This window comes from Ranitomeya imitator, chromosome 6, assembly GCF_032444005.1.
Source record: "Ranitomeya imitator isolate aRanImi1 chromosome 6, aRanImi1.pri, whole genome shotgun sequence".
Classification (NCBI taxonomy): Eukaryota; Metazoa; Chordata; class Amphibia; order Anura; family Dendrobatidae; genus Ranitomeya; species Ranitomeya imitator.
In genome coordinates this window covers 511,821,329-511,833,455 of record NC_091287.1, presented here as the reverse complement: position 1 = coordinate 511,833,455, position 12,127 = coordinate 511,821,329, and the positions used below count along the sequence as shown (strand labels likewise).

Genomic DNA, 12,127 nt, shown 5'->3' with positions numbered 1-12,127 from the left:
TTCCACAGGAGCCAAGTTCCCCATCTATAGCTAAAATTTATGTCAACTGCTAGGAGGAAATGTTTAACTTTGGTGTGGACAACTTTTCTGCTTCATACATTAACTGGAAATTACACTTTAGGCCTCATTCACAAGTCCATGCTTAAAGAGAACCTGTCACCCCGGTTTTTCAGATTGAGATAAAAATACTGTTAAATAGGGCCTGCAGTGTGCGTTACAATAGTGTATGTAGTGTACCCTGATTCCCCACCTATGCTGCGAAATAACATACCAAAGTCGCCATTTTCTCCTGTCAATCAGGCTGGTCAGGTCGGGTGGGCGTGGTGACATCGCTCTTTTCTTCCCCAGCTTTCCGTTGGTGGCGTAGTGGTGTGCGCATGTCCAAGTTCCGAATTCCCTGGAAAATGGCCGCGGGATGCCGCGCGTGCGCAGAAGAGATTGCGGCGGCCATTTTCTTCTGCGCACGCGCGGCAACCCGCGGCCATTTTCCTGAAGCCCCGTGCAGCAGAGCACTCCATCTGCGCACACGCGGCCCCAGGAAGATGGCCGCCCCCACCGATGACAGGGATAACAGCGCAGATCGTGCGCTGTTTCTTCACGTGCGTGCAGGGAATTCGGAACTTGGACATGCGCACACCACTACGCCACCAACAGAAAGCTGGGGAAGAGAAGAGCGATGTCACCACGCCCACCCGACCTGACCAGCCTGATTGACAGGCGAAAACGGCGACTTTGGTAAATTATTTCGCAGCATAGGTGGGGAATCAGGGTACACTACATACACTATTGTAACGCACACCGCAGGCCCTATTTAACAGTATTTTTATCTCAATCTGAAAAACCGGGGTGACAGGTTCCCTTTAAATTCACACGTGAAAAAAAAGGTGCAAGTATCATAAGCATTTTGGATTTGAGTGGCATCAGTGTTTTGGATCTGAGAGTCATCAGTGTTTTGGATCCGAGAGTCATCAGTGTTTTGGATCCGAGAGTCATCAGTGTTTTGGATCTGAGTGGCATCAGTGTTTTGGATCCGAGAGTCATCAGTGTTTTGCATCCGAGAGTCATCAGTGTTTTGGATCCGAGAGTCATCAGTGTTTTGGATCCGAGAGTCATCAGTGTTTTAGATACAAGAGTCATCAGTGTTTTGGATATGAGAGTCTGACACTCTCCATAAGGAGAAACGTTACCCCTTAGACCGCAGTCCACAGCCTCTCACCTAGCCAAATCAGTACTCATGCTTCGCACTGACAAGGGCCAACAGCCCGAAACACCGTGTCTGTGAATTGAGATACTGATTTGGCTTTTATCCTAAGTCATATTGTACGACTCGTTAAAAGGGTTGATTGTGACTTGTAGGATCGCTACTTCCAACAGGTGGCGCTATAGAGTTTAAGTCCTCTTTTTCTCAGAAGAGGCAATTTGCATATTGGATATGAGAGTCATCAGTGTTTTGGATCCGAGAGTCATCAGTGTTTTGGATACAAGAGTCATCAGTGTTTTGGATACGAGAGTCATCAGTGTTTTGGATACGAGAGTCATCAGTGTTTTGGATCTGAGTGGCATCAGTGTTTTGGATCCGAGAGTCATCAGTGTTTTGGATCAGAGAGTCATCAGTGTTTTGGATCCGAGAGTCATCAGTGTTTTGGATCCGAGAGTCATCAGTGATTTGCATCCAAGAGTCATCAGTGTTTTGGATCTGAGAGTCATCAGTGTTTTGGATCCGAGAGTCATCAGTGTTTTGGATCCGAGAGTCATCAGTGTTTTGTATCCGGGAGTCATCAGTGCTTTGGATCTGAGTGGCATCAGTGTTTTGGATCTGAGTGGCATCAGTGTTTTGGATCCGAGAGTCATCAGTGTTTTGGATACGAGAGTCATCAGTGTTTTGGATCCAAGAGTCATCAGTGATTTGGATCCAAGAGTCATCAGTGTTTTGGATCCGAGAGCCATCAGTGTTTTGGATCCGAGAGTCATCAGTGTGTTGGATACGAGAGTCATCAGTGTTTTGTATTCGGGAGTCATCAGTGCTTTGGATCTGAGTGGCATCAGTGTTTTCGATCTGAGTGGCATCAGTGTTTTGGATATGAGAGTCATCAGTGTTTTGGATCCGAGAGTCATCAGTGTCTTGGATACGAGAGTCATCAGTGTTTTGTATCTGAGAGTCATCAGTATTTTAGATACAAGAGTCATCAGTGTTTTGGATATGAGAGTCATCAGTGTTTTGGATCCGAGAGTCATCAGTGTTTTGGATATGAGAGTCATCAGTGTTTTGGATCCGAGAGTCATCAGTGTTTTGGATATGAGAGTCATCAGTGTTTTGGATCCGAGAGTCATCAGTGTTTTGGATCCGAGAGTCATCAGTGTTTTGGATATGAGAGTCATCAGTGTTTTGGATCTGAGAGTCATCAGTGTTTTGGATACGAGAGTCATCAGTGGTTTTGGATCCGAGTGTCATCAGTGTTTTGATCCAAGTGTCATTAGTATTTCATTACTGTTTTTCACATATGAATAAATAAATAAGTTACAAAGCTTTCCCTGTTCATTCAATGTTAATCACAGAGAGCTCACAGCTTGTACACTGGTGACATCCGTGTGCTGTATGTGATTTTTTACGGACCCATAGACTTGAATCTGTACTTTTCATTTCTCTTATCAAGCTGAAACTTTAAGTCAAACTTTTATCAAGCTAAAAACAGATACAAGTGTTATTTCTTTCTGGCTTGATAAAGGGAACTTGGTTCCCCGAAACGATAATTTATATTTTATAAAATACCATTTTTTAAGAAGTTTTTATTTGTGCTGTATCAACTATTTCTTTGGAAACGTTCTAACAGGACCAACTTTCCTGTATTGGTCTTGTGCACCTATCAGCCTGGGGTTACCTAAAATTAGGAGATTGAGCTGATGAAATGTTTTTCTTGGCTCTCCAAACATGTTAATCATCTTGCAAAGTTGACATCAAATAACCAAAAACATAAATACCTGCTAATTGCAAATCCCCAGTTTTCGATGTGTACGAAGATGTTGTACTTCCCGGGAGGAAGTGCAGGAAGACGACATGTTATATTAGTCGGAGTCCACTCCAGAAGTTGACATGTCTCACTCTTAATAAAAACAGCACTGACCGCTGACTGATTTTGGAAGTCAAAGCCTAAAATGGTCACGGTTGTGTTCCCCAAGACACTACTTGTGTTTGGGTAAATATTAGTGATGGTTGGTGCCAAAATAGAAGTGAAATTGAAGGCATTCTGTAAGGTCCCAATAAGTCCATTGGTAAAAACAACAACATCAGCATTTTCTTCTAGTCCCTGAAAAAAATAGCATTATTTATGTAATATAGACACATTTTATCATTGGTAGGTAATCCCCAAGACGTATACCCCCTTTGTTTCTCCAAACACAACTTAGATTATGAGCTCATGGTGATTTTAAGGGATAATTTAATGTGGACAAACCTGATCTATTTGGAAAGACGTTGATGCAATCTATGCAGGAAGGAAGCCTAAATCTATCATTGTAAGTGATTTGACAAGGGGCATCCATATTTTTGGACCAAAAAAAATTATGTAATGTGAAAAAATTCTACAAACCAATTCAAAAATAAAATAAAAACATCCCTTGTAACTAGAAACTACTAATATTGATAAAGCAAAGTCCGTAATGTTGACTTACTGCAGAGGTGCGACAAGCGATCATACTCAGATTGGCGAAGACCACGGCACATCCACTGCTACCAAGTTTTACTGTTGAGTCATTACTAAACCCAAAGCCACGAAGTGTTACCAGTGTGCCTCCTAGAAAGAAAGCAGATTTATAATGATAGTGGAGCAGGACTACACAAAGTAAAAAACAAAATGAAAACCCTCATCTCATTGGTCAGGATAATAGAGGAAGTTACCCTCTTAACAATGAGAACTATGTAGATTCAAACCACTCACTGGTAAGAGATCTCGTAACTGCATTATTTTTCCTAGCGCACACTAGACATGTACTTATTCTTAATATACTAAGGCCAACAGAACATTTGCTTCTTGTACCTTTGTGTCTTTTTCATCTCCATCTGCAGTTCCAACTTCACATAGCAGAATAGGTGGTCCAATTCTTTTACTGCTGAAACTACATTTCCTGCAGCACCCTACTTGTCTTCAGTGCTGCAGACCCCACCCTCTCTTGTGTGTCCCTAACTAGCTCCAACCTTTTTTGTATCATCAAGGTAATCTAAGTGTATAATTCACTTTATGCTTCTGTGCACTCTCTGCTCCTGTACATTACCCTGTCTGATCAGTATGTTTTTACATCATTGTTAACTGGTTTCTAGCAGAGATCAACTCTCCTGCATTCCTCCACAATGGAGCTGGTAATAATGAAGCTGTTCAGAGCTAAGCTGTGTTTGATTCCTGTTGCTGAGAGACCAGTGAGATGAAGGTACAAATGCCAATGTGCATATATGCACATGTCATATCTTCTGCCATATGCATCAGCATTGGCAGTTTCACATTATTGATTGGTCAGCAGCAGGCAACAAACACATCTCAGCTTGGCACTGCCTACTTATTACAATCTTCGTTGTGGAGGAGTGCAGAAGAGTTGAGCCCTACTAGAAACCAGCTAACAATAATGTAAAACCACACAGCTACATTGATGTAGACTGTAGAAGATAAAAATCGGTCTGGCAGTGTACTGTACAGGAGCAGAAAGAATAGAGGAACATAGAGTGTATTCTAAAATGTATTCTATGGCCTGGAATTATATTCTTTCATGTGTGATTTATGCAAAACGAGGCAAATCTAAAAATGAGTTATGTTTGCCCAAAAGAAAAATGTATGTGAACATTATAATAACAGCACATTGTCATTTGGGGAATAACTTTAAATCAGATCTATATTCTGATTTTGTGTATTGCTGCTAATTTAAATTTGAATTTCCTGAAAGAACAGGATGCGTTAGTCTCAAATAACCTCAGTACCCAGTGTGACTATTGCAAGATTTCTATTTTTTATTTTTTATTTTATTGCATATCGTGATATTCAAAATAGTAAAAATGACACATTTCCTTAATAAATTAAATAAAGGTTTTTGTTTTTTTTCTGAAAACATCACATTTTTGGTTTTTAAAATTCTGTGCCAAATTTTCCTTGAAAGAGTATTTCCATTATAATTATATATTATGTTGTAATTCATATTCTAATATGTAATAGCATAACATACAGTACCACATATAAAATGCATAATATAGAATATAACAGGACCAGTCTAAAGTAGAGGATAAAAGATCTACTTAAATACCTGCAGAGCTTCCTGATGATGGAGTGATTGAAGAGACAGTGATCTGACAAGTAAAAGTCAGATTGCCTCCTTGAGAATCTGCAAATCCAAGTTCTGCAATGTACACTGAGATCGGGAACGTCCCAGCACTTGCTTTCTGAACCTGACACCGTATCATAGTACCTACATGTAAAATACACCAAGAAGGAAAGAGCAAATTAACTTACACTGAATAAATTATGTATGTATGACCTGTGATAATATACATGTAATTATCATTAATAAGATGCCGACGTGGGGATCAGCCGATTGCCGTGGGTCCACTTTCTGATAATATCAGTAATCAGCAGGGGCCAGTTACAAACAGTGGCCACTACAGGGGAAATTTAGTATTGCATGCAGTCCATGTAAATAAATGTGTGACCAGGTAGAGTCCACCAAAGTTGGAGCTCCTCATATTTAGTGACTTTCCACTTTGACTAAAAGAACCAGTTCTGAGTGAAGGTCCCTCTTTTTAACGTACATATTTCCCATGTTTGGCTTTTTCTTTAACCCCTGTGATATGTGTGTCCACCTTTCCATTCATACTCCAGTGAAATATGGCGACTGGCCTATCCAGTTGTACTATTTATTTTTAGTAACATCCATTTCTGAGTAATATGGCACAACTATAGGTTTGTCCTTTACATCGTATCAACATCTCAAGATTCTGGAGGCACAAGTTGTCTAGTACCTTAGATGCCACCCATCAGGTAGACACTGCTCAACTGTGTGTGTCCTCTTATCATTTCTACAGCAAAATTTGAATATTACGTATATAAACTTTAAGACAACCAAGTTAACCACAGTTAAAAGATAGGGGGTCTTGAGTCGGGGTCCTCATCTATGATGTGTCCTATGCTTAGCTGCTTTTGTAAGTCCTTTAGAAGTGAATGGAAAGACCTGTGAAAGTGCATGGCCACCTCGTCATTCCTTCTCAATCTGGATGTTGCAGTCTGCGACAGCTCTACCGGGTGGAGCAAGGGTCAGTTGACTCTCATTTTGACAATGTGTTCAGGTCCCATAGGTGAGACTATAATAAGCTGACGTCATATCCCGTCTAAGATAAGAATACTATTTTAACTTACCAGTGAGGTCAAGAATGGTGCAAGTGATATTTCCAGCGGTCACATAGGTTATGTCATTGGCAGTACTGTTAGAAAATCCAGTCCCATTGATTATCAAGAACTCGTCTTCTCCATTGACATCTAAAATGAAATAGTTATTACCATACTGGCCATTGTAGTCAGAATGAACTGCTCTTGATAGAAGAACTCCTTCTTTGAACCGGAGATCACAACAGTCCGTCGTTGGATTGTTTCTACATCAAACATTAAGTATCTGTCCAAACATTCCACCTTTTCTTGCACTAATTTTGAGTTACATACTTTGTCTTGTCATCTACTAGAAATACACACGAGGTCAAAATTGTTGGTACCCCGGGCTTAATGACAGAAAACCCCACAATGGTCACAGAAATAACTTGAATCTGATAAAAGTAATATTACATAAAAGATCTATGAAAATGAACAAATGAAAGTCAGACATTGCTTTTCAACCATGCTTCCACAGAATAAAAAAAAAAATAAAACTCATGATATAGGCCTGGACAGAAATGATGGTAGCCTTAACTTAATATTTTGTTGCACAACCTTTTGAGGCAATCACTGTAATCAAACAATTCCTGTAACTGTCAATGAGACTTCTGCACCTCTCGACAGGTATTTTGGTTACTCCTCAAGAGCAAACTGCTCCAGTTGTCTCGTGTTTGAAGGTTGCCTTTTCCAGACAACATGCTTCAGCTCTTTCCAAAGATGCTCAATAGGATTTAAGTCAGGGCTCATAGAAGCCACTTCAGAATAGTCCAATGTTTTCCTCTTAGCTATTCTTGGGTGCTTTTAACTGTGTGTTTTGGGTCATTATCCTGTTGCAAGACCCATGACCTGCGACTGAGACCAAGCTTTCTGACACCGGGCAGCACATTTCTCTCTAGAATCCCTTGATAGTCTTGAGATTTCATTGTACCCTGCACAAATTCTAGACACCCTGTGCCAGATGCAGCAAAGCAGCCCCAGAACATAAAGCCTCCTCCATGTTTCACAGTGGGGACAGTGTTCTTTTCCTGAAATTCTTCATTTTTCAGTCTGTGAACATAGAGCTGATGTGCATTGCCAAAAAGTTCAATTTTTGACTCATCTGTCCATAGGATATTCTCCCAGAAGCTTTATGGCTTGTCAACATGTAGTTTGGCAAATTCCAGTCTGGCTTTTTTAATGACTTTTTTTCAGCAATGGTGTCCTCTTTGGTTGTCTCCCATGAAGTCCACTTTGGCTCATACCACGATGGATGGTGCGATCTGACACTGATGTTACTTGAGCTTGAAGTTCACCTTTAATCTGTTTAGAAATTTTTCTGGGCTCTTTTGTTACCATTTGTAGTATCCGTCGCTTTGATTTTCATCAACTTTCCTCCTGCGGCCAAGTCTAGGGAGGTTGGCTACAGTCCCATGGATATTACATTTATGAATAATATGTGCAACTGTAGTCACAGGAACATCAAGCTGCTTGGAGATGGTCTTATAACTTTTCCTTGTCTATAAGTTTCTTTCTAATCTCCTGTGACAGCTCTTTCCTTCGCTTCCTCTGGTCCATGTTGAGTGTGATACACACCATGTCACCAAACAGCACAGTGAGTATCTGTAGCCCCATATACAGGCCACTCACTGATTCCAAGATTGTAGCCACCCGTGATGCTAGCTAGTGGATACACCGTGATTTAACATGTCCCTTTTGTCATATTATTTTCAGGGGTACCATCACTTCTTTCCAGGCCTAATTCATGACAGAGTTTTATTTTTTTTTAAATTCTGTGGAAGCTTGGTTGAAAAGCAATGTCTGACTTTCATTTGTTCATTTTCATAGATATTTTATTTATTATTACTTTTGTCAGATTCAAGTTATTTCTGTGACCATTGTGGGTTTTTCTGTCATTAAACGAGGGGTACCAACAATTTTGACCATGTGTGTAGATTGTCGGTGAAAATGACACAATCAAAGTCATACACGTTAAATTTATATTGACTGGTCCTGGTTATTTGGGTGGGATCAGATGATGTAATGGGTATGAAGGCAGCATGACAAACGTCAACTTTGATCAATTTATATTTTAAGTATTACCCTAAACATAGGAAAAAATCTTTGTACGTCCATATTTACCCGTATTCACAGAATAGATGATTGGCGTATGTTTCTGATCCCAGGTGTAGTCACAGTTTCCGGAACACTTTGAAGGGATCCCATTTATGTAGACTTCAACCTAAAATATTTCAAGTATGGATATATTCTCAAAAATGAACAACTACCGCAACCCCCCCACCCCCCCCAAAAAAAAATTAAAGTCAAATTAAATGTCAAGATATTGACCCCTATTCATCAAAACAATTTTGCCAGAATTTTGCCGTAAGTTGCTTTGAAAAGTTGCAAAATGTTTGTGAAACTAGAGGTTGCACAAAATCTTGGGACTTTTGGCATTTTCATGCCAGCTTCTCCCAGCTCTTACAAAATGGTTAAAGCTGGGGTAAGATGGGGGCACGACGGGGACGTAATGTTATCGTTTCTCTAATTCATGAAGAGATATGACGTTCCTTACACCAGGAATCTTTCTCCATTCCCTGACTGGAGTAAGATTTCTGATGAGCCATACTGAGGCGCATACCGCTAGTTAGATGCTCTTGATTCATTTAACCCCTTTACCCCCAAGGGTGGTTTGCACGTTAATGACCAGGCCAATTTTTACAATTCTGACCACTGTCCCTTTATGAGGCTATAACTCCGAAACGCTTCAACGGATCCTGGTGATTCTGACATTGTTTTCTCGTGACATATTGTACTTCATGATAGTGGTAAAATTTCTTTGATAGTACCTGCGTTTATTTGTGAAAAAAACGGAAATTTGGCAAAAATTTTGAAAATTTCGCAATTTTCAAACTTTGAATTTTTATGCAATTAAATCACAGAGATATGTCACACAAAATACTTAATAAGTAACATTTCCCACATGTCTCCTTTACATCAGCATAATTTTGGAACCAATTTTTTTTTTTGTTAGGGAGTTATAAGGGTTAAAAGTTGACCAGCAATTTCTCATTTTTACAACACCATTTTTTTTTAGGGACCACGTCTCATTTGAAGTCATTTTGAGGGGTCTATATGATAGAAAATGCCCAAGTGTGACACCATTCTAAAAACTGCACCCCTCAAGGTGCTCAAAACCACATTCAAGAAGTTTATTAACCCTTCAGGTGTTTAATAGGAATTTTTGGAATGTTTAAATAAAAATGAACATTTAACTTTTTTACACAAAAAATTTACTTCAGCTCCAATTTGTTTTATTTTACCAAGGGTAACAGGAGAAATTGGACCCAAAAAGTTGTTGTCCAATTTGTCCCGAGTACGCTGATACCCCATATGTGGCAGTAAACCACTGTTTGGGCGCATGGGAGAGCTCGGAAGGGAAGGAGCGCTATTTGACTTTTCAATGCAAAATTGACAGAAATTGAGATGGGACGCCATGTTGCGTTTGGAGAGCCACTGATGTGCCTAAACATTGAAACCCCCCACAAGTGACACCATTTTGGAAAGTAGACCCCCTAAGGAACTTATCTGGATGTGTGGTGAGCACTTTGACCCACCAAGTGCTTCACAGAAGTTTATAATGCAGAACCGTAAAAATAAAAAATCATATTTTTTCACAAAAATTATATTTTTGCCCCCAATTTTTTATTTTTCCAAGGGTAAGAGAAGAAATTGGACCTCAAAAGTTGTTGTCCAATTTGTCCTGAGTACGCTGATACCCCATATGTGGCAGTAAACCACTGTTTGGGCGCATGGGAGAGCTCGGAAGGGAAGGAGCGCAGTTTGACTTTTCAATGCAAAATTGACAGAAATTGAGATGGGACGCCATGTTGCGTTTGGAGAGCCACTGATGTGCCTAAACATTGAAACCCCCCACAAGTGACACCATTTTGGAAAGTAGACCCCCTAAGGAACTTATCTGGATGTGTGGTGAGCACTTTGACCCACCAAGTGCTTCACAGAAGTTTATAATGCAGAACCGTAAAAATAAAAAATCATATTTTTTCACAAAAATTATATTTTTGCCCCCAATTTTTTATTTTTCCAAGGGTAAGAGAAGAAATTGGACCTCAAAAGTTGTTGTCCAATTTGTCCCGAGTACGCTGATACCCCATATGTGGCAGTAAACCACTGTTTGGGCGCATGGGAGAGCTCGGAAGGGAAGGAGCGCCGTTTGACTTTTCAATGCAAAATTGACAGGAATTGAGATGGGACGCCATGTTGCGTTTGGAGAGCCACTGATGTGCCTAAACATTGAAACCCCCCACAAGTGACACCATTTTGGAAAGTAGACCCCCTAAGGAACTTATCTGGATGTGTGGTGAGCACTTTGACCCACCAAGGGCTTCACAGAAGTTTATAATGCAGAGCCATAAAAATAAAACAAAATTTTTTTCCCACAAAAATTATTTTTTAGCCCCCAGTTTTGTATTTTCCCTAGGGTAACAGGAGAAATTGGACCCCAAAAGTTGTTGTCCAATTTGTCCTGAGTACGCTGATACCCCATATGTGGGGGGGAACCACCGTTTGGGCGCATGGGAGGGTTCGGAAGGGAAGGAGCGCCATTTGGAATGCAGACTTAGATGGAATGGTCTGCAGGTGTCACATTGCGTTTGCAGAGCCCCTAATGTACCTAAACAGTAGAAACCCCCCACAAGTGACACCATTTTGGAAAGTAGACCCCCTAAGGAACTCATCTTGATGTGTTGTGAGAGCTTTGAACCCCCAAGTATTTCACTACAGTTTATAACGCAGAGCCATGCAAATAAAAAATATTTTTTTTTCCACAAAAATTATATTTTAGCCCCCAGTTTTGTATTTTTCCAAGGTTAGCAGGAGAAATTGGACCCTAAATGTTGTTGTCCAATTTGTCCTGAGTACGCTGATACCCGATATGTTGGGGGGAACCACCGTTTGGGCGCATGGGAGGGCTCGGAAGGGAAGGAGCATCATTTGGAATGCAGACTTAGATGGATTGGTCTGCAGGCGTCACATTGCGTTTGCAGAGCCCCTAATGTACCTAAACAGTAGAAACCCCCCACAAGTGACCCCATATTGGAAACTAGACCCCTCAATGAACTTATTTAGATGTGTTGTGAGAACTTTGAACCCCCAAGTGTTTCACTACAGTTTATAACGCAGAGCCGTGAAAATAAAAAATCTTTTTGTTTTCCCACAAAAATTATTTTTTAGCCCCCAGTTTTGTATTTTCCCAAGGGTAACAGGAGAAATTGGTCCACAAAAGTTGTTGTCCAATTTGTCCTGAGTACGCTGATACCCCATATGTTGGGGTAAACCCCTGTTTGGGCACACAGGAGAGCTCGGAAGGGAAGGAGCACTGTTTTACTTTTTCAACGCAGAATTGGCTGGAATTGAGATCGGACGCCATGTCGTGTTTGGAGAGCCCCTGATGTGCCGAAACAGTGGAAACCCCCCAATTATAACTGAAACCCTAATCTAAACACACCCCTAACCCTAATTCCAACGGTAACCCTAACCACACCTCTAACCCTGACACACCCCTAACCCTAATCCCAACCCTATTCCCAACTGTAAATGTAATCTAAACCCTAACCCTAACTTTAGCCCCAACCCTAACTGTAGCCCCAACCCTAACCCTAACCCTAGCCCTAACCCTAGCCCTAACCCTAGCCCTAACCCTAACCCTAACCCTAGCCCTAACCCTAACCCTA

At 40.7% G+C, this 12,127-nt stretch overlaps 1 protein-coding gene across 1 annotated transcript in view; it reads right to left on the bottom strand.

The window, feature by feature from the left end:
* The window catches only part of PKHD1L1 (PKHD1 like 1), a 262,674-nt gene that overhangs the window by 170,154 nt on the left and 80,393 nt on the right, over positions 1–12,127 (bottom strand). Inside the window, exons 28-32 of the mRNA XM_069731788.1 lie at positions 8,517–8,616; positions 6,390–6,509; positions 5,284–5,445; positions 3,670–3,791; positions 2,980–3,305 (exon numbers count right to left, since the gene is read on the bottom strand). Of these exons, the coding sequence (XP_069587889.1) occupies positions 2,980–3,305; positions 3,670–3,791; positions 5,284–5,445; positions 6,390–6,509; positions 8,517–8,616 (830 nt within the window). The remainder of the gene's footprint in view (positions 1–2,979; positions 3,306–3,669; positions 3,792–5,283; positions 5,446–6,389; positions 6,510–8,516; positions 8,617–12,127) is intronic.